Genomic DNA, 27,121 nt, shown 5'->3' with positions numbered 1-27,121 from the left:
CTTTGACCCTTTTACCTAAAGTGTCCGACGGTTGTTTTTATTGAGTTGACGCTGAGCAGACTCACACCACGGCTTTTCTTTAAGTTCAGAAGGAAATGAAATATTTATTGGATTCTTTTTTTTTTCATTTTCCTGCTCTTTTCACTTCAAACCTCCCTATTTCTAGATTTATTGATGTTATTTCTGAGATAGTCCGGACAATGTTTGCGCTGGGTTTTTGTGGTTAAGAATATATTTGGCCAGGTGTCAAGAGGTCGCCCGATCCCCGAGTCAGATCTCGTGATAGTTTTTCGAAACCTCTTAAAATGACAAATGACTCGACGTCTCTGGCATTCCAGTAATGCTGCCGGTCGACTTCAGCTCTAAAGAACTGAGCGACATGAGCAGACGACATTTTTTCTGTGAGGATATTAAATACCTGATCAAGAATACATCTTAAAAAAACAGTGTTATATCTTTTTTTACTATACTTGTGTAGGTATTCAATAGACATGTATCCATTTTAAGTTTTGTGGGTTTTTTGGCCTTCAAATATATATATTTTTTTAATAATTGTGTTTAAAATGAAATATGTTTCATTCTTATTTACAAATAACATGTAAATAGTCGCTGTGTTTTGTCATTTTTGTGTTGAGATTAAACTTGATGGCAGCAGCTATTCTGTCTGTGTAGCTAAAAGAACAGTGAAATCCTGTGGAATCTTGGCTGCTGTTTGGATGTTCTTTTTATTGGTTTATATTTCAATAACGTGTGTATGAAATAAAATATTTTTAGATGGCAGCAGTCGTTAGGTCAGCAGCTAAAGGAACAATGAAATCCCGCAAGATCCCACTGATGACTGAGGACGAGAGGAGACATTCTACTCCAGCAGCTTTTAAAGCAGATGTTTGGACGTTCTTTTTTCGTTTAAATTTCAAAAAAATGTTTTTAGATGGCGGCATTTGTTATGTCCGCAGATAAAGGAACGGTGACATCCCGCAAGATCCCACTGATGACTGAGGACAAGTGGATACATTCGACTCTAGCAGCTTTTTAAGCTGATGTTTGAATGTTCTTTTTTTTTTATATATACTGTATATATTTTAATAAAGTGTGTATAAAATAAAATGTTTTTAGATGGCAGCAGTCATTATGTCCGCAGCTCAAGGAACAATGAAATCCCACTGATGACTAAGGACGAGAGGATACATTCGACTCCAGCAGCTTTTAAAGCTGATGTTTGCACATATTTTGGTTTCAAAACAAAATGAAAACAGTTACGACTTCTTCAAGAGTCATGTGGTCTGTAAATTCTGCAACACCAGAGGAAAGTACTCGACAATACTTCAAATATATCCTTGCTCCTATAGTATAACAATATATTATATTGTTGCCCGTATAGCGTGATATGTATTGCCAGATTCTTAACAATACACACTCAATTATTTGTTTCCTAGACTGAGGAAGTGATCATTTGCTTTTGTCTGTTTCAAAATTACTGAAAAAAAGAACAGATTTCTACTAAATGCTCTTGAAAGGTTGATAAAGTGACACAGAAAATATAGTTACACACAACTGGAATTTTAAAGGGATCTTCAGGAGATTCGTCACCATCTTTGTTGGACCGATTTAGCTCATCGCTATCAAACAATCTAGTATTATCTGAATTAAAATAAAAGCAAAAAAAGAAAAATCACTATATCGGTGGATTATTGAAGATGTGTATTCTCTGATTGTCAACACTATTTTGCATGTACCCACAACACATTTTTCTATGTGTTCTTTCAGTTTCAACTTCACTCGAAAATCCCCACAAAAACGGTGCCTCATATTAAAACAAAAAAAAAAACAACCTTCTGTCTACTTGAGCTGACCTTGGATGACAAACACTCTCTGGACGGGAGGAAGATTCACGTTATCTACCCAAACGTCCACTTTTTTTTAATCACCTGTGGTGTCTCGCTTGTCCTCCCAGTTCAGGAGGTGTAGCAGTTTTTGTCTACCCCGCTTTAAGGGAGTCTCCAAACAACTGATAAAGTCCACACAATTAACCCCCCCCCCCCACTCACACTCACACACAACCCCACATTTCCAGCTTCAAGATAAATGAGTGTTTTGTTGAGGGGGCTCCACGATGAACCGCTGACCTGTAAGATTTCCCTTTAATGCTGGTAAAACTAAACTATAAGCATCGTCTTTAAACACTTGTTGCTTTTTTTTTGTTCTGTCAGCGTTTACTCACACCACAGTCGGCAAATGAGTAGCTGTGATTAGATCATGTGACATGTGGTGGTTTTACACGACCACAAATTTGTTTTTGAAGTAGAAAGTAGGAATTTTACTGTCCAGAACATGGGATCTGGGGAAAACATAGTCAAATTCATAATGTATATAGAATTTACTTTATTGCAGAAATAAATTCAATTGTCAACTGTATTTTCTTGGGGACTAACTGTATTAAAAGAAAAAATGAAGGTAGTTTGATAAATACACAATGAAAAATAAAGACAAAAGTCATAAACACAGAGAACAAAACAGACTCAGAGGATTGGAAACATAAAGTTTTCCACGTCCAATAAAAATGTTAATAAAATTACAAAAAAAAGAGGAGAATAATCAGGAGAAAACTATGGAAAATAACCTCCCCAAAGCCAAAAAAGGTTAATAAGTTAGTAAGTAAGTAATTTTTATTTATATAGCGCTTTTCCAGACCAGGGTCACAAAGCACTTAAACAATCAAAACATTACTCAATAAAGTATATACTTTAAAGGGCAAGTTAAACGGATAACACAACAGGAGTTACAGAAAATCAAGGAAAATAATACCACAGAAATCGCTCACAATTCATAAAACACATTAAAGAGTAAACATATATAGATAATATTTATATATTCTTAAATAGTGTTAACATTTTAAACAGAATCCTTAAACTGAAAAATTATTAAATAAAGTCGTTATCAAGTTCAACGTCTTATGTCACATTTGTCGATCTAATCGTAATCCCCGTTTAGGACGGTTTGGTAAACAGGGGTGTGAGAAAATATCTCAATCTTTTGTATCTTTTGTTTATCGTATAGATTTTTTTTGGAGCCTTTTCAAATCTTATTTTATTTTTATCCTAGTTATTTTTTTTGATTTATATTTCAATAACATGTGTATAAAATAAAAATGTTTCAGACGGCAGTCGTTACTTCCTCTGAAGCTAAAGGATCTGAAGCTGAAGGATCCCATTGATGACTGAGGACAAGAGGATACAGTCGACTCCAGCCACTTTTAAAAGCTGATGTTTGGACATATTTTGGTCTCAAAAACAAATTAAAGTATTTACGAATTTGTCATCAGCCATGTGGTCTGTAAATTCTGCAACACCAGAGTCAAGTACTCAACAATACTACAAATATATCCTTGTTACTACAGTATCACTATATATCGTATCGTTGCCCCTGTATTGTGAAAAGTATCGTATCGCCTTATTATTTTAGTTATGCGAAAAAACAAAGAATGCTTTTTCTTAAATATATTGTTATATGCTGTACTATACTTCTATTTCTAAGAGTCATGTGGTCTGTAAATTTACGCCACACCAGAATCAAGTACTCGACAATACTGCACATACTGCTACAGTATCGCAGTACATCCTATCCTTTTGTATCATGATACGCATCGTATCGCTAGGTTCTTTCAAATACACACCCCTATTGGTAAATATACATTTATATCCAGACGACTAAACTATTTTGGCCACTTGGTGCGATTGACTTTGACTCCTGATGCAAGCCATACATTCGTATTAAAAAAAGCTCTTTTGTGTACGATATCGTTCGCCTTACATGATCTCACTGCACTTATCTACCGTCACGTCGAGTCGGGGGGCGCCGCAGATACGACGGTCCGACCCGAGCCTCCCTTCAAACCAAGAGTCTTGAATCTCGGGTGTAAAAAAAAAAAACACCAGTCGCTGCAACCAACAAGATCATAATATACGTTGAGATGTTCGTCACCGACCAATCGTTCAATAGTTGAGATTTCAACATGGAGGGTCAAGTCTTAGTTTTAAACACAAACTACCTTCAGACAAACAACATGGAAGAAAGCAGGAGCCGAAGTATTTAGAGAACATTCAAACAACATAAATTTAACTCAGTGGGCTCATTAATAACATTTAATTGGATGTGACCTTCTTGTGAATATCTGGTAATTCTAGATACCCTGTAATGACCATGTATTGTTTGTGCAAGTATTATGTATACACTTTCGGGGGGGGCGTTCGAAAGGTAAAGTAAACAGTCTATTCCTCAAAGCCAGCAGCGCTGCTATTATGCTGGGTTTTCACTTTTTTTTTTCGGTTTTGGAAATATCGCCGCCGTTGACAAAAGGCAAACACGTGTAACACTTTGTTGAGAAACCATCATGAACACGCATGTCATCCCGCGGCAACATGGGATCGCGCTGACTTGTCCGGACGGAACGGCGCCAATAAAAACAGTATAACATTTTTTAATACTTCTCTGGTTTTGGCATCGTGGGCTTCCTTCTTCTAGAACCAGGTTCTGAAACTCAACTGGGGGCTGCTCTTGTGGAGTCTGGGTCACAGGTTGGCGTGGGTTGGGGGACAGGGGGTGGTCTTTCTGAACGTCTTTGACAAATTTAATTGATATTTAGTAGCTTAATGGTTATTGAATTTTTTCAGGGCCAAATTTGTAGTGAAGCGATTTAAGGATCTGAGAAATGTAAGTTCTTCTACTAGAGCAGGTCAGAATTTTCGCTGCAGAATTCTGTATCAACTGCAGGCGAGTCAGCTTCTTCTTGTTTAAATAATTTTCTATGGCGCTTAATCCCTTATGGAGGTCCCTTGGGGGGGCTGGAGTCTATCCCAGTTTCTTCGGGCGAGAGGCGGGGGGACACCCTGGACAGTTACGCCAGTCTGTCGCAGGACACTCGAAGACATACAACCATTCACACACACACTCATACCCAGGGACAATTTCCACAATTTTCCAATCAACCTAGTAAGTTTTTGGACTTTGGGAGGAAACCGGAGTTCCTGGAGTAAACCCACGCAACACGGGGAGAACGTACAAAAACTATCCTGTCAAGGGCCTCACATTTAAGGCCCCTGTTGTAGAAAATCCTCACACGAGGGCCAAGAAGAGAGACGGACTGATCGCAAACTACTGTCCAAATAAAATCTTTTGGTTAAGGATTAGCTTGACTTTCTAAAGTTGGCCAAATCCACATTAACCGACTATGATTTTGAGCCAAACATCCAACCATTGAATAATCAATTCTGATGGTTGATAAAAAGGAAAAATGTTTAAAGAATTGTTCAGGAAACCGGCGTCTTTTCCCATCAACTTTTTCTCCGTGACCTTTGCTTGTTTTCCTAAAGGTGAGGAAACACGGATCGCCGGAGCCACTGTTCGCTTCACAATTCATATCTCTGGAATTAAGGATAAATATTGTGAAGTGCAATCGGAGCCGCTGTTGTGTATTTGTGCTGGGGCCGAGAAGAGACCGTGAAACTGGAACTCGCAGCCTTTTTTTTTTTTTTTTCTTCCCAGGCTGAGGAGCCATTATGTTCTGTCATCAGAGAGTCCCAGAGGTGAAATGTCAAGGTAGAAGACACAACCTCAGCCGGTCTACAGAGGCGGCGAATACACAACCTGGGAGGCGAGACCCGAGTTTCATTTCAGGTTTTAAGTGGTTTACAAAGTCACCAAAGTATAACAACTGGATCTACAAAATAACACTTTAACATCTCAGTAAAAAAAAGGGAAAAAAAAAGATCAAGCAGGGGCGAAGATTTCATTTACTGTGTAACCACTTTATACATCTAATTGTAAAGAAAACACAGCTTTAAAGTGTTTCATTTACGTGTAATTGACACCTATAACCATTATAGAATGATAAGCAACTTTATCGGTGGGAAATATATAAACTTTAAAGAAAAATAAGTCTTTTAAACTTTTTTTTAAATGAATTTGAAAGAAAATTTGTTCAAAAAAATATTCTTTTTAATGCAGAAAATACATATTTAAAGTAGGGAAAAATAAATAAAATGGAAAAGTAAATAAATATATAATATATATATATATTGTCGTGAGCGACGGTTGATATCGTATCGTGACCCAAGTATCTTGATGTGTATCGTATCGTGAGGTTTATAAAAGTGATTTTCCCTTTAATTAAAATATTGCGATATATCTTGATATCGTGAGCGAAGGTTGATATCGTATCGTGACCCAAGTATCCTGATGTGTATCATATCGTGAGGTTTATAAAAGTGACTATCCCTTTAATTTGAATATTGCGATATATCTTGATATCGGTAGCGAAGGTTAATATCGTATCGTGACCCAAGTATCGTGAGGTTTATAAAAGTGACTATCCCTTTAATTTGAATATTGCGATATATCTTGATATCGGTAGCTAAGGTTAATATCGTATCGTGACCCAGGTATTGTGAGGTCTATTAAAGTGACTATCCCTATTAATACAAATATTGCAAAATATCTTGATATCGTTGCTAAGGTTGATATCGTATCAAGACCCAAGTATCGTGATGTGTATCGTATCGTGAGGTTTATGAAAGTGACTTTCCCTTTAATTAAAATATTGCGATATATCTTGATATCGCGAGCGAAGGTTGATATCGTATCGTGACCCAAGTATCCTGATGTGTATCATATCGTGAGGTTTATAAAAGTGACTATCCCTTTAATTTGAATATTGCGATATATCTTGATATCGGTAGCGAAGGTTAATATCGTATCGTGACCCAAGTATCGTGAGGTTTATAAAAGTGACTATCCCTTTAATTTGAATATTGCGATATATCTTGATATCGGTAGCGAAGGTTAATATCGTATCGTGACCCAAGTATCGTGAGGTTTATAAAAGTGACTATCCCTTTAATTTGAATATTGCGATATATCTTGATATCGGTAGCTAAGGTTAATATCATATTGTGACCCAAGTATTGTGAGGTCTATTAAAGTGACTATCCCTATTAATTCAAATATTGCGAAATATCTTGATATCGTTGCTAAGGTTGATATCGTATCGAGACCCAAGTATCGTGATGTGTATCGTATCGTGAGGTTTATGAAAGTGACTTTCCCTTTAATTAAAATATTGCGATATATCTTGATATCATGAGCGAAGGTTGATATCGTATCGTGACCCAAGTATCTTGATGTGTATCATATCGTGAGGGTTATAAAAGTGACTATCCCTTTAATTTGAATATTGCGAAATATCTTGATATCATGAGCGAAGGTTGATATCGTATCGTGACCCAAGTATCTTGATGTGTATCATATCGTGAGGGTTATAAAAGTGACTATCCCTTTAATTTGAATACTGCGAAATATCTTGATATCGTGAGCGAAGGTTGATATCGTATCGTGACCCAAGTATCTTGATGTGTATCATATCGTGAGGGTTATAAAAGTGACTATCCCTTTAATTAAAATATTGCGATATATCTTGATATCATGAGCGAAGGTTGATATCGTATCGTGACCCAAGTATCTTGATGTGTATCATATCGTGAGGTTTATGAAAGTGACTTTCCCTTTAATTAAAATATTGCGATATATCTTGATATCATGAGCGAAGGTTGATATCGTATCGTGACCCAAGTATCTTGATGTGTATCATATCGTGAGGTTTATGAAAGTGACTATCCCTTTAATTAAAATATTGCGATATATCTTGATATCATGAGCGAAGGTTGATATCGTATCGTGACCCAAGTATCTTGATGTGTATCATATCGTGAGGTTTATGAAAGTGACTATCCCTTTAATTAAAATATTGCGATATATCTTGATATCGTGAGCGAAGGTTGATATCGTATCGTGACCCAAGTATCTTGATGTGTATCATATCGTGAGGGTTATAAAAGTGACTATCCCTTTAATTTGAATATTGCGAAATATCTTGATATCGTGAGCGAAGGTTGATATCGTATCGTGACCCAAGTATCATGATGTATATCGTATCATGAGGATAATAAAAGTGACTATCCCTTTAATTAGAATATTGTGAAATATCTTAAGCTAAGGTTGATATCGTATCGTGACCCAAGTATCGTGAGGTTTATTAAAGTGACTATCCCTTTAATTTCGAAATTTCGAAAAATTGCAATATATCTTGATATCGTGAGCTAATAAAAGGGAAACGTGCAATAAGTGAGGTTTCTTAAGTATTTTACAAGGCATACAATTCAGTTTAAATTAATATGTTCAATTGAAAAAACACTTTAAAAAATGAATTAAATCCCTTCATATACTGTGGAACAACTCGTTGTTTTTCAACGAGCCAGTTTTAAAGCCCCAAACAGTTGCGATGCTCATCGACTCCTCGCCAGATACATGTTCTTCACACATTGTAACAAAACCCCCGGAGTTTACTGGACTTTTTCAGCAGCTCTTTCATCAGCAGCAGAGGAAGAAAAGAAAAAAACTGAATTTGTAATCTAACGCTGGAATCTCCAAGGATATACTGTCGTCACCCCCCCGCACAGAACACTTTCCCAGCCTGTTGCAACACTGTCACCAGCGGCAATCATCCTAATCCCGAGCCATCGCGAGCAAACAAGAACCTCTGGGCCGCTCATTATCCGGCTGCAGGTCTTCCCGGAACAAAAGACGTGGATGGAGTCAGAACAAGGAGAGTGTAACAGAAGGTAAACAGGAAGACACAAAAGGATACTTCTTTTCTGTTTTGGTGTAAACTCTCACTCAACTCAACTTGAGAACATTTTGCCTCGATGTAAACCGACTCTCTCCGTTCCATGTATGTAACAACCTCCAGAGCCCTCGACACAAACACTTCGCCTTAAAGATAACAGTTATTCAGATCATTTAAAAATATACGGATAAATCAGATGCACGAGCGTGAGCTGCCGAAAAATATTCTCGAAACAATACGTCTGTTTATTGGTAATATTTTACCATTGAATAATAATATTTTATGTTTATTATTATGGAGATTTAAGGACCTTATTTGGGGGGAATAAGACTAGTGTGATTAATTGATTACATTATAAATTAAAGAACTATTTCTACTTCCCTTGACAGTGTTTTTGCGACTTTTTAGCACAAGCAACTAAACGAGTTGATGATAAAACAATCAGAAAATAGAAAAAGTACTGATCTTCTGACAGCATTATATGTATGACTCCTTAAATAAATATATATATATATATATATACACACACACTATAATTAAAGATTTTTCTAATATTCATAAAAAAGAAAAATAATGATTTAATACATGAAGAAACAATTAACGAGTTGATGATAAAAAACAATCAGGAAATAGAAAAACTACTGATCTTCTGACATCATTACTTCAAATATGTCAAACAAATAACATTTTAACACATGAACAAGCAATTAAACGAGTTAGAAATGTAAAAATAGTTTTGTCACAACTGTTTAAATATCACACTTTTACACGCAGTTTTCAAAAGTTACATTTGAGACCTTGAAAATATAATCAAAGGAGCCACATTTGGCTTGATCTGGTGCATAATTCATCTTTTTGTGTTGAAATATTCTCAATAAAAGGGTCCATGAGTATTAGATACTCATTTAATTTTGTTAGCTTTTTCCCCCCAAAAAATATATTGTTATGTTCAATTGATATTCCACACATGGATGTTATTTTCAAGTTTGTTCTTAAAGCCAGAAAAATAGTCCCACAAAGCTCCGAGTCATCATTTTAATAATGACGGTTTACCAAAAGTGAATCTCATATTTCAATAATAATGTGATTTAATAAGTGACGATACAGGAGGCGAGAGCAGTTTTGTCATCGGAGTGCGTTGTTTTTTATTTCGGACAAAGGTGACTTTTGTGCAACTCCTTCGTACAATAACTGCTGCGATCAATTCATGAGGAGAAACCATCATTTTGTGTTAAATAAATATAATCTTATAATCTTAATCTTACCTTTCTTTGTTGTCTCTCAGGGTTTCGGATGTTGGGGTCGGGAAGGACTTGTTGTCTGTTCCAAAAAAAACAAAAAGAAAAGTTTAAATATCACTAGTTTTTAGAAGAATATTGATGTTTTTGTTTGGCGGGAAAGTGCTATGCTAACAAAAAAATAGCATTTACTAGAGTAGTGGACAAAATATATATATATATATAAAATATATGCCAATACATTGTGATACTTTCGATTAAATACAAATATTTCGTTGGTTAATATCTTAATATAAGGGTTTTTTTAGGGTTAAAATAAAAAGTAGTATTTGTAAGTTGAAAGTAAATACGACTCCTTCGCCTCCAGATGGCGCCAAAAACGAATATTTAAAAAAAATAAAAAATAAACGTGTTTCATCAAAAAGATTCTTATAAATTAAAAAAACAAAGAAGAAAATTAGGTAAAATGAGATTATATCAAAATACTTTAATATGATGTGATACTATAGCATTTCAATTGTTTGATTGGATTACTTTCGGATTAACAATGTATTTCATCAATATAACCCGATATAAGGCCGGAAGTCTTATTGCAACATAAAAACAAAATAAAACGCTGTTAATATTTTTATGTTGATAACAAATAAAAATAAATAATACAATAAAATAAAAGTCGAATTATTTTATTTTAGATTTAAACCATAAAAGAACTACGATACAAATAAATAAATAAAAAGTTGGAAAAACCCCAAAAATAAATTTGTACTGTAAAAGTTATTATTGCAATATATATTTAAATACTTTTTATTCTTCTACTATTTATATTTAAATTAAGCAAAATACAGGTGTGCAGACCTTCTTCTCCAAGATGCTTATTCCGCTTAAATTATGATATATGTTTAAGTAATAGTATTGTCCTGCATTTATTTGAAAATAAAATAATTTTGAATGAATAAAAAATATTGAGTGTGGAGTTCCTCAGGGACGATAACTTGGACCCACAAAGTATTTAAAAAGTATGCAACGACCCAATGAAATATGTGTAGTTTTTAAATTATTTTCTAGTAGCATTTACTCTAAAATACAGGCCGTACATATAAAAAAGTACAAGAAGAAACAAATAATATTAATAATCATCATCATAGAAAATAAATTAAACTGAAACGATCAAAATCAGTCCAGAACTGTGAGTGATTTTGTTTGATCTAGACTGTTATTCTCCAGCCTCCTCCTCGTGCCTCTCACGGTCCTCACTTAACTAGTAATTGTGTTTTTTTTCTGTCCACATTTCAAACAGAAGTTTTAATGTCTTCCTTGTGTTCGAACAGCTGGAGTTATACACATGTGAGTTGAGACACTTTAGCTCTAATTCAACAATTACGAAGATAACAACGGTGGCCCAAAGAGCTCATTCGACACCGACATTTCATCCAATGAGGCGCCACAGATGTAAATTAATCTGGGTCAAAGTTCAACCAAGAAAAGTATTTCTTTTAACATAATGTTTTTTTAAAAAACTATTTAACTTGCTAAACTTTTACACGCAATACAACTTGCAAATAATTAGACACACTATGGAAACATGTAAAGTTTTTTTTATTAATTTATTAATTTAAAGTTAATTTGAATTAAACGTTAAAGGTCAATGCGAGTCGAACAACTGCTTTTCTTGACCACGTGGTGTCAGTATTGGGCAAAAATTATTTGCTTTATTTAAACGGTATTTACCTCGTTTAAGTTGTCGCTTATTTTATGAATATTGTATGTAAACACGTTATCGATAAAAAAAAAATCATTTAACTATCAACATTTGTCGATAAATATATTTACTTTTTTTTTAGATGTTACACATTTTCTTATAATGCGTTGCAAAACAGAAGAAATAAAAATGTATTGTCATTAAGAACATTTTAAAGTTTCATAATTAGTGTCAATTTATTATTTTCCTTCCTTAAGTTGCGGTAGGCTCCTACCGTAATGCGTGATGAAAACAGGCACGCTGAAATTTCCTATATACTTATATTCGTTTAAACGGTGTTGTGGTGAAATTGCTGAAGTGTGACGATTTAAACTTGATTTTAAGTATTTAATGGATGTTATCCGAGGTTTTATAACGAGTATTTTTACAGTTTAAAGGCTTGTTTTTTGAGGTGGGCTATAGTTGCTAACGGGCGCCATGTTTATCTGCAAAAGTGGACAAACATAGGAATGTATTTAAAAAGTCTTGTGGTACAGAATATTTCAACAGCTTTTTTAGGTTTTTAAGCAAAAATTACCTGGCGAGACAGAGGTGCTGGAACCGGAAGTGGTCAGACATCAACAATAAATCCACGCACGATCCGGAAACCGCTCAGACATCACCAATCAATCACTGAACAAATCCGTGAATTGTTTTTTGATATCATTATTATTATTTTTGAATATTATACATTATTAAGAACCCTAGCAACTCAAAATAAGATGAGAATAAAAAAAGTAAAAAAGACTCAGATGATGATATTTATTGGTCTCCTTCATTAGTTCAAGTGCAGGTAAACAAACCAAATATGAAAATATAAGGTTTTAAAACATGGAATGTGTGAGAATTGTAAACAGCATATTTGTGTAAAAACAAAGCCAGCCTATTTGTGTAAAAAACAAGCAAAAAAGGCACAGATTTTAGAGGGAACAGAAACTTAACAGTATACTGGCATGATCCGTTACAACGTAAACAAAATGGAGTGTCGTCGAACGGTTCTTAATACCCTTGAAATCACGTAAACTATGATCGTCTTCACGATCTCTGATTGTGCTCCTGCTTGAAGGCGACGCTGAACTTCCAGGCTTCCACACAGTGAGAAAGAAGGAGTGTGTCGGGGAAATACTGCTCCATCTCCGGCGGAGCCTCCATGTCCTTGTGCTCCATGTACGGCACCAGAGTGTCTTTCAAGCTGCGGACACACAAACCAAAACCTTTCGTGAAGTTTTGTTATTTTTTTAACGAGGATTGTGATGGTGACGCGTGTCGACATTGCGTTTGTGACGTACGTCCATTCGGGTTTGGCCTCCAGGGGGTTTCCGTTCATGAGCGACAGCACCAGGAACTCGTGCAGCTCCAGCTGGAAGAAGTCGGCGCCGCTCTTGGAGAAGAAACCGGACAGTTGTCTTTGCTGCTCCTCGCTGAGGTGCTCCTTGAACTCAGACGAGAGTCCCACGAACGGATCCTGGAGGAAAACCACAAGCTTGGTCAGGTTTACGGTTTCAGAAACGGCTCCAATTAATTTGCATCAACGATAGAACAATTTCATCTTCTAGTAAATCGAGCTTCGAACCCTCTTGAGCCGCAACAGGTTCTCCGACTTGAGCGAGGTCAGCAGCTGCCACAGCGCCACACAGTGTTTCAAGCTGCACACCTTCAGAGCCTGTGGAGCGAGAGAAAGAATGTTTATGTACACGGAAGAAAGAAAAAAAAAACAACCTCCTGTGTGGGAGTCACTATCTGCTGACCTTGAGGATGTGTACACCTATCTGGTTTCCCATCCGCAACACCTCCTCCAGGTAGGAAGTCAACTCTGTGTCGGGTTCTCCTCCGGTCATGGTGAGGAAGCCGAGAGCCACCTCCAGTGTGGTCAAGGCCTCGCACACCTCGCTGTAGGAGTGAAGTCCGCCTGTCACCTCGAGCACTGCGGGCGTCTGGAGCGCCTCCTGTAGGTCAACAGTCGTCAAAACTCACATAATCCTGTTGAGATATACTTAAACTATGTTGAACTTTTAAGACTAGAAGGTGCCTTTAAAAAACAGTTTTCTCTAAAAACAAGTGTACTTTAAGTATTCATTTTGGTGGTATTTAATGATGAAAAAAACTATTTAATGTCATGAATTAGCTCCATAATATTACTTTGAAAGGCTCCGTAGTATTACTTTGCGAGACACTGTAGTATTACTTTGCGAGGCTCCATAGTATTATTTTGCGAGCCTCCGTAGTATTACTTTGCGAGGCTCTGTAGTATTACTTTGCGAGGCTCTGTAGTATTACTTTGCGAGGCTGCGTAGTATTACTTTGCGAGGCTTTGTACTACTCTACAAGTCATTGTAGAATTACTTTGCGAGGCTCCATAGTATCACTTTGCGAGGCACTGTAGTATTTCTTTGCAAGGCTCTGTAGTATTACTTTGTGAGGCTATGTAGTAATCATTTACGATTTTCCTTATTACTCTGAAAGGGTTCTTAGTATTATCTTTGCGAGGCTCTATAGTATTACTTCGCGAGGCACCATAGTATTACTCTGAAAGGCTCCTTAGTATAACTCTGCGAGGCTCCTTAGTATTAGTCTGCAAATCTCCTCAGTATTACTCTGCGAGGCTCCTTAGTATTAGTCTGCATGGCTCTATAGTATTACTCTGCAAGGCTCCTTAGTATTACTCTGCAAGGCTCCTTAGTATTACTCTGCGAGGCTCCTTAGTATTACTCTGCAAGGCTCCTTAGTATTACTCTGCGAGGCTCCTTAGTATTACTCTGCAAGGCTCCTTAGTATAACTCTGCGAGGCTCCTTAGTATTAGTCTGCAAATCTCCTTAGTATTAGTCTGCAAGGCTCCTTAGTATTACTCTGCGAGGCTCCTTAGTATAACTCTGCAAGGCTCCTTAGTATTACTCTGCAAGGCTCCTTAGTATAACTCTGCAAGGCTCCTTAGTATTACTCTGCAAGGCTCCTTAGTATTACTCTGCAAGGCTCCTTAGTATTACTCTGCGAGGCTCCTTAGTATTACTCTGCAAGGCTCCTTAGTATTACTCTGCGAGGCTCCTTAGTATTACTCTGCGAGGCTCCTTAGTATAACTCTGCGAGGCTCCTTAGTATTAGTCTGCAAATCTCCTTAGTATTACTCTGCGAGGCTCCTTAGTATTACTCTGCAAGGCTCCTTAGTATTACTCTGCGAGGCTCCTTAGTATTACTCTGCAAGGCTCCTTAGTATTACTCTGCGAGGCTCCTTAGTATTACTCTGCGAGGCTCCTTAGTATTACTCTGCGAGGCTCCTTAGTATTACTCTGCAAGGCTCCTTAGTATTACTTTGCGAGGCTCCATAGTATCACTTTGCGAGGCACTGTAGTATTTCTTTGCAAGGCTCTGTAGTATTACTTTGTGAGGCTATGTAGTAATCATTTACGATTTTCCTTATTACTCTGAAAGGGTTCTTAGTATTATCTTTGCGAGGCTCTATAGTATTACTTCGCGAGGCACCATAGTATTACTCTGAAAGGCTCCTTAGTATAACTCTGCGAGGCTCCTTAGTATTAGTCTGCAAATCTCCTCAGTATTACTCTGCGAGGCTCCTTAGTATTAGTCTGCAAGGCTCTATAGTATTACTCTGCAAGGCTCCTTAGTATTACTCTGCAAGGCTCCTTAGTATTACTCTGCGAGGCTCCTTAGTATTACTCTGCAAGGCTCCTTAGTATTACTCTGCGAGGCTCCTTAGTATTACTCTGCAAGGCTCCTTAGTATAACTCTGCGAGGCTCCTTAGTATTAGTCTGCAAATCTCCTTAGTATTAGTCTGCGAGGCTCCTTAGTAATACTCTGCGAGGCTCCTTAGTATAACTCTGCAAGGCTCCTTAGTATAACTCTGCAAGGCTCCTTAGTATAACTCTGCAAGGCTCCTTAGTATTACTCTGCAAGGCTCCTTAGTATTACTCTGCGAGGCTCCTTAGTATTACTCTGCGAGGCTCCTTAGTATTACTCTGCGAGGCTCCTTAGTATTACTCTGCGAGGCTCCTTAGTATAACTCTGCGAGGCTCCTTAGTATTAGTCTGCAAATCTCCTTAGTATTACTCTGCGAGGCTCCTTAGTATTACTCTGCAAGGCTCCTTAGTATTACTCTGCGAGGCTCCTTAGTATTACTCTGCAAGGCTCCTTAGTATTACTCTGCAAGGCTCCTTAGTATTACTCTGCAAGGCTCCTTAGTATTACTCTGCGAGGCTCCTTAGTATTACTCTGCAAGGCTCCTTAGTATTACTTTGCGAGGCTCCATAGTATCACTTTGCGAGGCACTGTAGTATTTCTTTGCAAGGCTCTGTAGTATTACTTTGTGAGGCTATGTAGTAATCATTTACGATTTTCCTTATTACTCTGAAAGGATTCTTGGTATTATCTTTGCGAGGCTCTATAGTATTACTTCGCGAGGCACCATAGTATTACTCTGAAAGGCTCCTTAGTATAACTCTGCGATGCTCCTTAGTATTAGTCTGCAAATCTCCTCAGTATAACTCTGCGAGGCTCCTTAGTATTAGTCTGCAAGGCTCTATAGTATTACTCTGCAAGGCTCCTTAGTATTACTCTGCCAGGCTCCTTAGTATTACTCTGCGAGGCTCCTTAGTATTACTCTGCAAGGCTCCTTAGTATTACTCTGCGAGGCTCCTTAGTATTACTCTGCAAGGCTCCTTAGTATAACTCTGCAAGGCTCCTTAGTATTAGTCTGCAAATCTCCTTAGTATTACTCTGCGAGGCTCCTTAGTATTACTCTGCAAGGCTCCTTAGTATTACTCTGCGAGGCTCCTTAGTATTACTCTGCAATGCTCCTTAGTATTACTCTGCGAGGCTCCTTAGTATTACTCTGCGAGGCTCCTTAGTATTACTCTGCAAGGCTCCTTAGTATTACTCTGCGAGGCTCCTTAGTATTACTCTGCAAGGCTCCTTAGTATTACTCTGCAAGGCTCCTTAGTATAACTCTGCGAGGCTCCTTAGTATTAGTCTGCAAATCTCCTTAGTATTACTCTGCGAGGCTCCTTAGTATTAGTCTGCAAATCTCCTTAGTATTACTCTGCGAGGCTCCTTAGTATTACTCTGCAAGGCTCCTTAGTATTACTCTGCGAGGCTCCTTAGTATTACTCTGCGAGGCTCCTTAGTATTACTCTGCGAGGCTCCTTAGTATTACTCTGCAAGGCTCCTTAGTATTACTCTGCAAGGCTCCTTAGTATTACTCTGCGAGGCTCCTTAGTATTACTCTGCGAGGCTCCTTAGTATTACTCTGCAAGGCTCCTTAGTATTACTCTGCAAGGCTCCTTAGTATAACTCTGCGAGACTCCTTAGTATTAGTCTGCAAATCTCCTTAGTATTACTCTGCGAGGCTCCTTAGTATTACTCTGCAAGGCTCCTTAGTATTACTCTGCGAGGCTCCTTAGTATTACTCTGCAAGGCTCCTTAGTATTACTCTGCAAGGCTCCTTAGTATTACTCTGCGAGGCTCCTTAGTATTAGTCTGCAAGGCTCCATAGTATTACTCTACAAGGCTACTTAGTATTACTTTGAGAGGCTCTATAGTATTACTCTACAGAGATACAAGGCTCCATAGTATTACTCTGCGAGGCTACTTAGTATTACTTTGAGAGGCTCCATAGTATTACTCTACAAGGCTTCAAGGCTCCATAGTATTACTCTGCGAGGCTGCATAGTAAAGTGAGTGGATAATGTTGAATAAAAAGAACGAAGCTTACTTGAGAGACTCTTGTCTTCACATCCTTCAGGATGGTCTCGTAGTTGCGCTCCTGCCGACTCACCAGGGTTGGAAGTCCCTGTCGTGACACAGACAATCATGACAACTTTTTCCTCCAGGTTGACATTTTCAGTTCTTCTCACGTTCATGGTGATGAGAGGTTTCCCCTGAATGAAGTGGGACATGATCTGCTTCTGGATCTTCAGCAGGTCGTATTCGAGCAGGGACCGGCCTCCCTCGATGCTGTACAGAGTGTTGGACAGAACCAGCGGCATCAGGTCCCGCTCCAGGTCATAGCTGATCACGTGAAGGTCGGCCAGATCGGCGGGGCTGACCTTGTAGCTGGTGGAAGGAGGGAGGAGCTGATGGAACGGTGGCGACGCAGTGAAAGTGTGCACCGGACTCACCTGGTCTCCTCGCTGTGGAACTTATCCACACAGTGGACCATGTCATTGTGCAGGCTGATGAGGTAGCTGACCAGGGCAGTGGAGCACAGACCCACGCCTTGTCGCCGCGGTAACAGCATCTTCAGGTCGCTGTTGAGGTCCAGATCGTTCATACAGAGCTCCACCGGGATCTTGAGCTCACCTAAGCGACACCAGAGTTAAACCCTTCAGAGCAGACTCTCGGACAGCTTGTTTGTTTGTTTTTTACCGTTGGTGGACAAAGACACTCGGAGGCGGTTCCAGGTGGTCAGAAAGATGTTGATGCGCTTCTCAAACATGGCTCCTGGAGACACTGCGGGACAGTCAAGAGACACTTTTAATCACCAACTTGATCTTTTTTGATTTTCATCTACTCCATTCTTGAATGTTCTTGAACCACAAAAAGATCCAGTGTCGTGTTTACAATACTGTCAATAAACGTGTGGAATGGAAAAACAAAATAAAAATGTGAGAACATTTAAATTCATAACTTAAGTGTTTCCATCTTTGTCTTCATCTTATATTCCTAGAGTTAAGTAAAGTTAAACATAATTTATTTAATTCCATGCTTTGTTAAGTTGTTACACCTCATAGTACAAGGTTAGCTAAGTGTGCAAAAAATAATTAAGATATACATTTATTTATTTATTTTTGTGTAACCTATAAATCATTTTATTAATTATGTAATTATGTTTTGTTTCAGTTTGTAAATTGATTACATGATTTACAAATGTTGTTAATTTGATTTTCAGAACTTTGTGAATTGTTTTTCAAGTTGCAGGTGTAACTAATTTTGCTTATTTGATGAAGAGTTTGTAAATGTGTTTTATTTTCTACATTTTTATCATCATTCTGTAAATGTCATACATTTGTTTGTAATCTTTTTCACGATTTACACATTTTGCTAATATGATTTAGATTTGTAAATGTGTTTCACATATTTGTAAATGTGTTTTGTTTTTTTATCATAGTTCTGTAAATTTAATTCAGTTTGAAAATGTTTTTCAGAACTTTGTAAAAAAAATTTTTTTCTTCAGTTCCATCATCATTCTTTAAATATGTTGAAAAATGTCATAAATTTGCTTCAGTATGTACATTTTTTTCACAAATTAAAAATTTGGCTAATTTGATTTAGATTTTTAAACGTGTTTCACCAATTTGTAAATGTGTTTTATTTTGTATATATTTTTTATCATCATTCTATAAATCTGTTAAAGTTTGTATATTGTTTTGATTAATTAGTAAATGTGTTAAAGTTTGTAAATTGTTTTGATTAATTAGTAAATTTGTTGAAGTTTGTAAATTGTTTTGATTAATTAGTAAATTTGTTGAAGTTTGTAAACTGTTTTGATTAAGTAGTACATTTGTTGAAGTTTGTAAATAGTTTTGATTATTTAATAAATTTGTTTAATTTTGTAAATTGTTTTGATTAATTAGTAAATGTGTTTAAGTTTGTATATTGTTTTGATTAATTAGTAAATTTGTTGAAGTTTGTAAATTGTTTTGATTAATTAGTACATTTGTTGAAGTTTGTAAATTGTTTTGATTATTTAATAAATTTGTTGAAGTTTGTAAATTGTTTTGATTAATTAGTAAATTTGTTGAAGTTTGTAAATTGTTTTGATTATTTAATAAATTTGTTTAATTTGGAATTTTTTTTGATTAAGTAGTAAATTTGTTGAAGTTTGTAAATTGTTTTGATTAATTAGTAAATTTGTTGAAGTTTGTAAATTGTTTTGATTAATTAGTAAATTTGTTGAAGTTTGTAAATTGTTTTGATTAATTAGTAAATGTGTTTAAGTTTGTAAATTGTTTTGATTAATTAGTAAATGTGTTTAAGTTTGTAAATTGTTTTGATTAATTAGTAAATGTGTTTAAGTTTGTAAATTGTTTTGATTAAGTAGTACATTTGTTTAAGTTTGTAAATTGTTTTGATTAATTAGTAAATGTGTTTAAGTTTGTAAATTGTTTTGATTAATTAGTAAATGTGTTTAAGTTTGTAAATTGTTTTGATTAATTAGTAAATTTGTTGAAGTTTGTAAATTGTTTTGATTATTTAATAAATTTGTTTAATTTTGTAAATTGTTTTGATTAATTAGTAAATTTGTTTAAGTTTGTAAATTGTTTTGATTAATTAGTAAATGTGTTTAAGTTTGAAAATTGTTTTGCTGATTTTTAAATGTTGATCATTTGATTTAGAGTTTGTAAATGAGTTTCCAAATTTTGTAAATGTGCTTTGTTTTGTAAAATTATATAAATTATTTAATAATTATACTCTTCGAATGCTTCCAAACGCTTCACCTGTCGGATCCTGCAGGAAGTCGGCAACGGTTTCAAAAGGGAGCTCGTTGACGTTCTGGAAACGCTTGACAAGGTCGTACTGCAGCGCCAGGATGTCGGGAAGGTTCTGCACCAGTCGCAGCTCCGCCTCCTAAAAAATCCCGAGCTCACGTCAAAACAGATCACGAAGACACCGTAGCAAGGAAATCATTGCGATAAATTAAAGCGGGCAATACGTAAGATTGAAAACTTGGTTTCTGGCTCCCCCGGGTGTCAGAACAGTGTAACTGCAAAGGCTAATCGTGATTGTTCCAAAGTAAACAGCAAATATAAGAGAAATATATTGTCAAAATACTACATTTTTCTGTTTTAGGATACTTTATGTGAAGCCAGAATACATTTTTTTTACTCTTCCATCCGTTACCTTGTGCAGGAATCTCCACAGAACAGGCAGATTGTCTTTCCCGTCGTTCTGATCCACAATGTGAACCAAACTCGTGACGGACACTTTCTCTCGGCAGTTCCACACGGACGAGTTATGAATTAGACGGTTCAACGGAAGGGAGCCCAGAAGAGAGGCCGGATCGCCGTAGACCAGTTCGATGACGGAGTTGGCGGCGACGCGAGGGTCCGCCCGCATGAAGGCGTTCACTTCTCTGAGCTTCCGTTCCAATTGCTGCGAGAAATACGTTTGTATCTTACACTGATATCGATGAAGTTTTCTGTCGTATAAAGCGGAGCTTCTCTACCGTCAGCATTGGTGAGATGATGGTTTTACTTATTTCTACTTCCCACGTGTTCCGTGTTTCTTTGGTGGAGAGAAGCTTGTCAACGTCTGGAATGAAAGAAACAATCGTAAGAGACGAGATAAGTTGCTCGTTTGAAAAATGTCTACTTTTAATTATGAAATACATCATTTTGCAATTTCTTTGCTGATGTTGCAAACTTGAACCATAAAACTACAGTAGTTGTAAAGTCCAGAATATAACAAAAAAACGATTTTACAAAGTCTGACATTTATAACATTTCTACAGTTTCTTTCTTTGTACATTTGTTTCAGTTTGTAAATGTCTTTCACAATTTTGAAAATTTGTTTCACTTGTACATTTCTATTCTCGCTCTGTGTATATGTTTCAGTTTGTATATTTGTTTTGTTTTTTACAATTTTGTACATTTGATTCAGTTTGTAAAAGTCTTTCAGAATTTTGTAAATTTGTTTTATTTTGTACATTTCTATCATCACTCTGTGTATATGTTTCAGTTTTTAAATCGTTTCCATTATTTCCAAATTTAACTAATTTGATTTAAAGTTTGTAAATGTGTTTTATTTTGTACATCTTTATCATCATTTTGGAAATATGTTTCAGCTTGTAAATGTGTTTCACAATCAAAAGATTTAGCTTATTTGATTGATATTTTGTTAATGTGTTTAACAATTTTGAAAATGTGTTGTGTTTTTTACATTTTTATGTATTGGGTTTAGTTTGAACATTTTTCTTTTTAATTTTGCAAAAAAAAAAAGGAAAAAAGATCAGTTTGTTAATAGTTTGAATGATTTCCAAATGTTGCAAATTCGATTAAGAATTTGTAAATGCGTTTTAATTTGTACAATTTCTGTAAATTTTGTAAATTTGTGAATTTAAATTCTGTAAATAAATTTCTGTGCATGAATGCTCCTACCCAGGTGCAAAACAAATAGACTCAGGGACTCATTCATTCCTCGGGCTATTAAATTGTACAATTCTGAGTTCGGGGGCAGGAGTGGAGTGAAAGTATCTGGATGTTCTGTTCTATGTTAGTCTTTGTATCCTTTGTCTTTGTTGTTTTTCTTTCCTTGACCTATGTTCTTTATCTTTGTCTTTAGACTTAGATTGTGTCTTCTTGTTCTTCCTCTTTATGTTCTTCTTCTTATTTTATTTTTTATGTATTATTTTTTATTGTTGATGAAAAATTGCTGGCTATTGGTAAAAAACAATTTCCCGAAGGAGACCTCCTGAGGGATCAATAAAGTTTTACCTTACCTTACCTTACCTTACAATTTGTTTCAGTTTGTAAATTGTTTTCAAGATTTAGAAATTTTGCTAATTTAATTTACAGTTTGTAAATATGTTTCGCAATTTTGTAAATATGTTCAGTTTGTTCATTTGTGTTACAATTTATTTTTAAAAAAAAGCTGTATTTTCATTTCTTTGAAGTTTTAATAAATCTGAACCAAATTTGTAAAAAAAAAACTTCCCAGGACCAAAATTAAACCTTATTATACTTTTAAAAACTTGAGTTGAGGTAACGACAAAAGCATAAGACAGTTTCACAGCATGGCCACTGGAGGGAGCCCTTTCCTTCCTGGAATAAAGTGATTTCTTTTTTTTCTCACCGGTTTTCTTGGACTGTCTCCACGAGAACCAATTGAAAAATCCTCCATTTTCCCCTTCATTGCTCGGCAGCAGCCCGCTGATGAGCAGGTGGGCGGTGCTGACCGTGTCGTCGGTCCCTCTGCCCAGAGATTTGATCAGAAGGTCCATGTCCTTCCTCAGGTGAGCGAACAGAAACTCCGCAGGCTCAGGGACTGCAGGCTTGATCATCGCAGACATGGCCTGAGAACACACGCAAAGAAATCCTGAAGTCATGTTAAGAGATAAAGGAAGAGATTTAAAAATATATATATATATATATGTATATATATATGAGAACAAATAAAACAAAGATTCCAATTTTTAAATCTTATTTTGATTCATTATCATTTCAGATCAAAATGATCTGAAAGCAATTCTATGAGCAGATGCAGTTCTAGAATCCACCAGCAGAGGCCACTATTTCTTAGTTTCTTTAAAAAAAAAAAATCAGCATTAGGTCAAGAAACTACTGTAAGCTAACAATGAAATGAATACAATTCACCAGATCAAAAAATTCAACTTGAGCAAAATAAAATAATTTGTTCTCTTAAAGGCTACATGCAAATGGAAACAGTAAAGTTAGCAACAAATAAAGATGATATGGAACCCCTGAAAATACATTTACACCTGTTAAAAAAAAAAGAAGGGAAAACTTCTGGTGCAACTACTCACCTGTGGTTGGTTGCTGTGCCCGTACAACATGGCCATGTGTGTGAGCATGCGGATGATTGTGAAAGGAACCGGCGACAGGTTCTCCGAGTCCCGCATGTCGGGATTGTCTCGACGACTTGGGTCGCCCAGAATGTGACCTGATTGCGTCCGGTCGCCTCTGCGTACACACAAAACAGATTTGAATTTCTTAAATTTTTTTTTTAATCATTTTTCCCAGCGTACTGCAGATTGACAGTTCGGAAGCCTTCCACAGGGATGTGGTTCTGTCCTCCGATTTCAACGCCACAGTCGGCGCATTTGCTCTTTTGGGTGGGACGGCCACACTACAACACAAATAAGAAATTTTGAAAAAATTTCGAGCAAAACCTTCCGTCACTTTGAACGAACCTCTCCCATGGTGCAGGGGTGACCGTTTCTGCAGTCTTGAAAAAAAGAAAATCAAACATTTTACGAAGGGAAATCCGACGAGAAAGACATGTTTGTTACTTACAGTACCAATGCAGGTTCTTTTCATTCAGTGCCTCTTGAACCATGGCCACCATGTCTTCAGGCATAGTGGGCAAGAACGCCGCCTGTTTTTCGACGCAAGACAGCAGCGTGAGCGACAACATCCAACAACCCGGAACGTCAACCTTCTTACCTGCATGGTGGCAGGAGCGAGAGCCAGCTGTTTCAGAGGCGACACGATCTCCTCCTTCACGCAGAGCAGCACGGCCGCCATGTGGACCACCAGCTCCAGCAACACCCGGCGTTCGTCTGGCATGTCGGGAGTGACGACCAACACTCCCAGCTGGTTCGACACGAGCGCATTGGCGAAGGACTTTAGATTGTTGCCGTCCAGCGTGGCAGAGTTCTGGATGAAGCCCTCAAGCGCCTGCAACGCCTGCAATTGTAGAAGTCGTTTAACCTATTTTAGCATGTGACTGTGGACAAGTTCGTGGAATTTACAAAGCTTGCTACAGACCATGACCGAGTTAGAGACATAGCTTCTCCAGCGTGTCCTCGGTATCCCACTTCAAGTTGACTTTTTTCTTTTAATTGATTTTATCTTTACATTTTGACTCACAAATTAAAACTCTAAATATAATTTTTGCGGTGAAGTTTACTCATGAAAGCAAACTTTTTTCAAGCAGTGGGTTGGGGACGGCGTTTGCAGTTATTTCCATACTAACATTTATTTTATTGTTGCCGTCCAGATCATGAAAACTTTAAGTGATAGTTCACCTAAAATTCAAATGAAAACCTCAATTTTCTTTTCACCCTCATGTCAACAAAGGGTTGAGAGCGACAGTCGCTACACTAAAATGAACATACAGTTTCACCTTTAACTCTTGGAACTGATTACTCTTAAAATAATAACCCTGAGTCGACATGAGGGTGAGTAGAAAATGATTAAAAAATTTGGGGGAACTAACAATTTACAAGTTTATTTTTAATTTTCACTTTGACTTTATTTTATTGTAAGTTATATTTTAATCATTACACTTGTCCAACACATGAGGGAGCCAGACACCAATCTGTTCAATCTCAATCACAAAATGACTGATTATTGAAAATTGTGCAACCTGATGTAACCTAACACACATATGCTCGTCGTACCCCGAATTAAATATTGTTTGGCAAATGTTTTCCTGACAGACTTTAAAATAAATAAGAAAATCGGTGATCGAGTCAACAATCTAAACATATAGAAAAATTTGTGAAATCTTTATGTTTCCTCGAAACCATTTCTTGGAAAGTCAGTATTTTGGACAAAACCAGCAAAAATAAGCAAAAACGGTTAAAAGGAAGAGGTGAGATTTTTGATTTGGAGTAAAAAACAGATGCCATAATAATTAAAACAACTTGTTGACTAAACTTATGACTGTTGATCAGTTATGTTGACCAGACAACATGCCGCAGAAAATTCATAATCACACACCTCTTGACTTGGATGTAAGCTTGAATCCGTGTCTCCATAAAGAGTCGTAACTTCCCTGAAAAGCGCCAGGAGCAGGTAGACGGACTTTCTCTGAGGTGAATCCTTACAATCCTATTAAAAACAAAGGATTAAAATAAGCTATATTGGGTTCATGATTCTCTCAGTGATTTACTGAATACCTTGCATTTTCTCTCCAGTTCGTCCACGTTGCGTTCAAAAATGACCCCAGAAACAGCGTTTCTGATGGCCTTGTACTCCTCCCCGCATACGAGGTAAGGGTCGATCATGGACGTGTTCTCCTTCGGAAAAATAATTTAAGTTAGTTATGGTGGAATCACCCATTTCTGTGTATAAATCTACCTCCGGCAGAAGCGTTTTAGGGAAGAGCCAACGCGTGATTTCGGCATTTGCAAGTTTTCGTACGAGTTCCATTCCGTACTTGCTGCAAATCCTTCGGATCAGGTAGACGATGTACCAGGTGTTCCCGCTCTGTGTGCACACGCTCTCCACGCTCTCCAGGAAAGTGCTTTTTCTACCATCGCCACCATGTTTTTCTGTCACAAATAAATCAAGTAGCAGCTTGATACTTTCCACACTGTGCACAATATTTGAGCAAACCTGGGCTTTGCAGTTTTTCAACGATGAGATCAGCCGCCATGTCCAGGTCCAAACGCACTCTGGCCACCTGCTGCAGGGAATCGATGGTGACGGCTTGAACACACGGTTCCAGCTTCAGCTGTTCCTCCAGGAATTCTGTCTCATCCTTCAGACAGAACTGCAGCTCTTCTTCGGATCGAAACTGCAACCGCTCGAACATTGCATCCTTCAAATTTGACGAGGGGAAGATTTTAATTTTGAAAATCAACACTTTTATTTATGTAGGAAGAGTTGATTTGTACCTCCAAGCAGTTCAGATACAGGATATAAAGTACCACTTTGTCTTTTTCTCCCAATGAGAGGCTTTTCTCAACCGACTCTAGATGGTGCTGCAGGTAAACTTTCACTTCATGAAATCTGAGAAAAGATGTTAAAAAGTCTTTTGTTGAACATAAAGATAAAGTGGGAGAGTGCGCATTTACAATTAAACCTTTTAAGTTGTGTTGTAAGACTATATTGATACACTTGAAAATCGCGATGTCTGTTTTCAAAATACTGTCTCGCTATTAAACAGCACTGAACCGATTCATTCATTTATTTTCGACCACTTAATCCCTTATGGGGCTCATGGGGGTTTGGAGTAGTTCATTCGGGTAAGAGGCGGGGGACACCCTGGACAGGATGCGTGTCATAGAGTACACAACCACACACAACCATTCACAAACTCTCACCTACGGACAATTTTCCCAAGTTATCTATCAACCTCTGTATGTTTTGGGGCTGAGGGAGGAAAGCGGAGTGACCCGGGGTAAACCCGGCGACACAGGGAACACATACAAACTCCACACAGAAAGTTGACAAATAGGATCCCTCCCGATCTGGAAGCAAACCGGCAACCTTCTTGCTGTGAGGCGATCAAACTGTTAAGTTTTTTTTGCTTTCAAATCATATTTTATTTCATTATATTGTAGAAGTTCATTAATGGTTAGAGGGCAGCCATTAATACCTTCTCTAAAGCTAAAGGAACAATGAAATCCTGCGATGACTGAGGACTAGAGGATACAGTAGACTCCAGCAGCTTTTAAAGCTGATGTTTGGACATATTTTGGTTTCAAAACAAATGAAAGCAGTTACGACTTTATCAAGAGTCATGTGGTCTGTAAATTCTGCAACACCAGAGTCAAGTACTCGACAATACTACAAATATATCCTTTTAACTAAAGTATCACTACTGTATATATCGTACCGTTGACCCTGTATCATCGGCAGTTTCCGGCGACTACTCTACGTTCATAACGCACTTCATCGGTAAGGGCTGGCAAGACTTACCTGTATTTCAGCAGGAGTTTGAGAATAACCGATCGAATGACGGGACTTTTATCCACCGAGTCGTCGAACGGAGACAGGACCTTGGTCAGAATCTGACGATCGGCTGTAAATCCACGTACAGAAATACA

At 37.1% G+C, this 27,121-nt stretch overlaps 2 protein-coding genes across 3 annotated transcripts in view; one reads left to right on the top strand and one right to left on the bottom strand.

Annotated features, from left to right (window-relative positions):
- cyth1a (cytohesin 1a) overlaps nt 1–27,121 on the top strand; it is a 282,462-nt gene that overhangs the window by 10,327 nt on the left and 245,014 nt on the right. The gene's annotated exons all lie outside the window — the stretch shown is intronic.
- The window catches only part of LOC148065151 (E3 ubiquitin-protein ligase rnf213-alpha-like), a 35,365-nt gene continuing 20,645 nt past the window's right edge, over nt 12,402–27,121 (bottom strand). Inside the window, exons 44-66 of one of the 2 annotated variants that reach the window (XM_087808570.1) lie at nt 26,994–27,096; nt 25,967–26,081; nt 25,686–25,890; nt 25,428–25,621; nt 25,247–25,366; nt 25,068–25,178; nt 23,787–24,029; nt 23,637–23,718; nt 23,534–23,568; nt 23,369–23,469; nt 23,147–23,303; nt 22,456–22,675; nt 20,831–20,916; nt 20,506–20,757; nt 20,103–20,232; nt 18,031–18,114; nt 17,784–17,964; nt 17,520–17,718; nt 17,378–17,455; nt 13,402–13,599; nt 13,227–13,316; nt 12,943–13,118; nt 12,402–12,845 (exon numbers count right to left, since the gene is read on the bottom strand). In XM_087808570.1, the coding sequence (XP_087664696.1) occupies nt 12,689–12,845; nt 12,943–13,118; nt 13,227–13,316; nt 13,402–13,599; nt 17,378–17,455; nt 17,520–17,718; nt 17,784–17,964; nt 18,031–18,114; nt 20,103–20,232; nt 20,506–20,757; nt 20,831–20,916; nt 22,456–22,675; nt 23,147–23,303; nt 23,369–23,469; nt 23,534–23,568; nt 23,637–23,718; nt 23,787–24,029; nt 25,068–25,178; nt 25,247–25,366; nt 25,428–25,621; nt 25,686–25,890; nt 25,967–26,081; nt 26,994–27,096 (3,317 nt within the window). In that variant the 3' untranslated portion in view covers nt 12,402–12,688. Of the gene's footprint in view, nt 12,846–12,942; nt 13,119–13,226; nt 13,317–13,401; nt 13,600–17,377; nt 17,456–17,519; nt 17,719–17,783; nt 17,965–18,030; nt 18,115–20,102; nt 20,233–20,505; nt 20,758–20,830; nt 20,917–22,455; nt 22,676–23,146; nt 23,304–23,368; nt 23,470–23,533; nt 23,569–23,636; nt 23,719–23,786; nt 24,030–25,067; nt 25,179–25,246; nt 25,371–25,427; nt 25,622–25,685; nt 25,891–25,966; nt 26,082–26,993; nt 27,097–27,121 lie in introns of both variants that reach the window. The other variant, XM_087808569.1, reaches the window with a different exon arrangement.

Source organism: Callionymus lyra, chromosome 15 (genome assembly GCF_982586985.1).
Source record: "Callionymus lyra chromosome 15, fCalLyr1.hap1.1, whole genome shotgun sequence".
Taxonomy (NCBI): Eukaryota; Metazoa; Chordata; class Actinopteri; order Syngnathiformes; family Callionymidae; genus Callionymus; species Callionymus lyra.
This window is presented reverse-complemented; position numbering and strand designations above follow the sequence as displayed.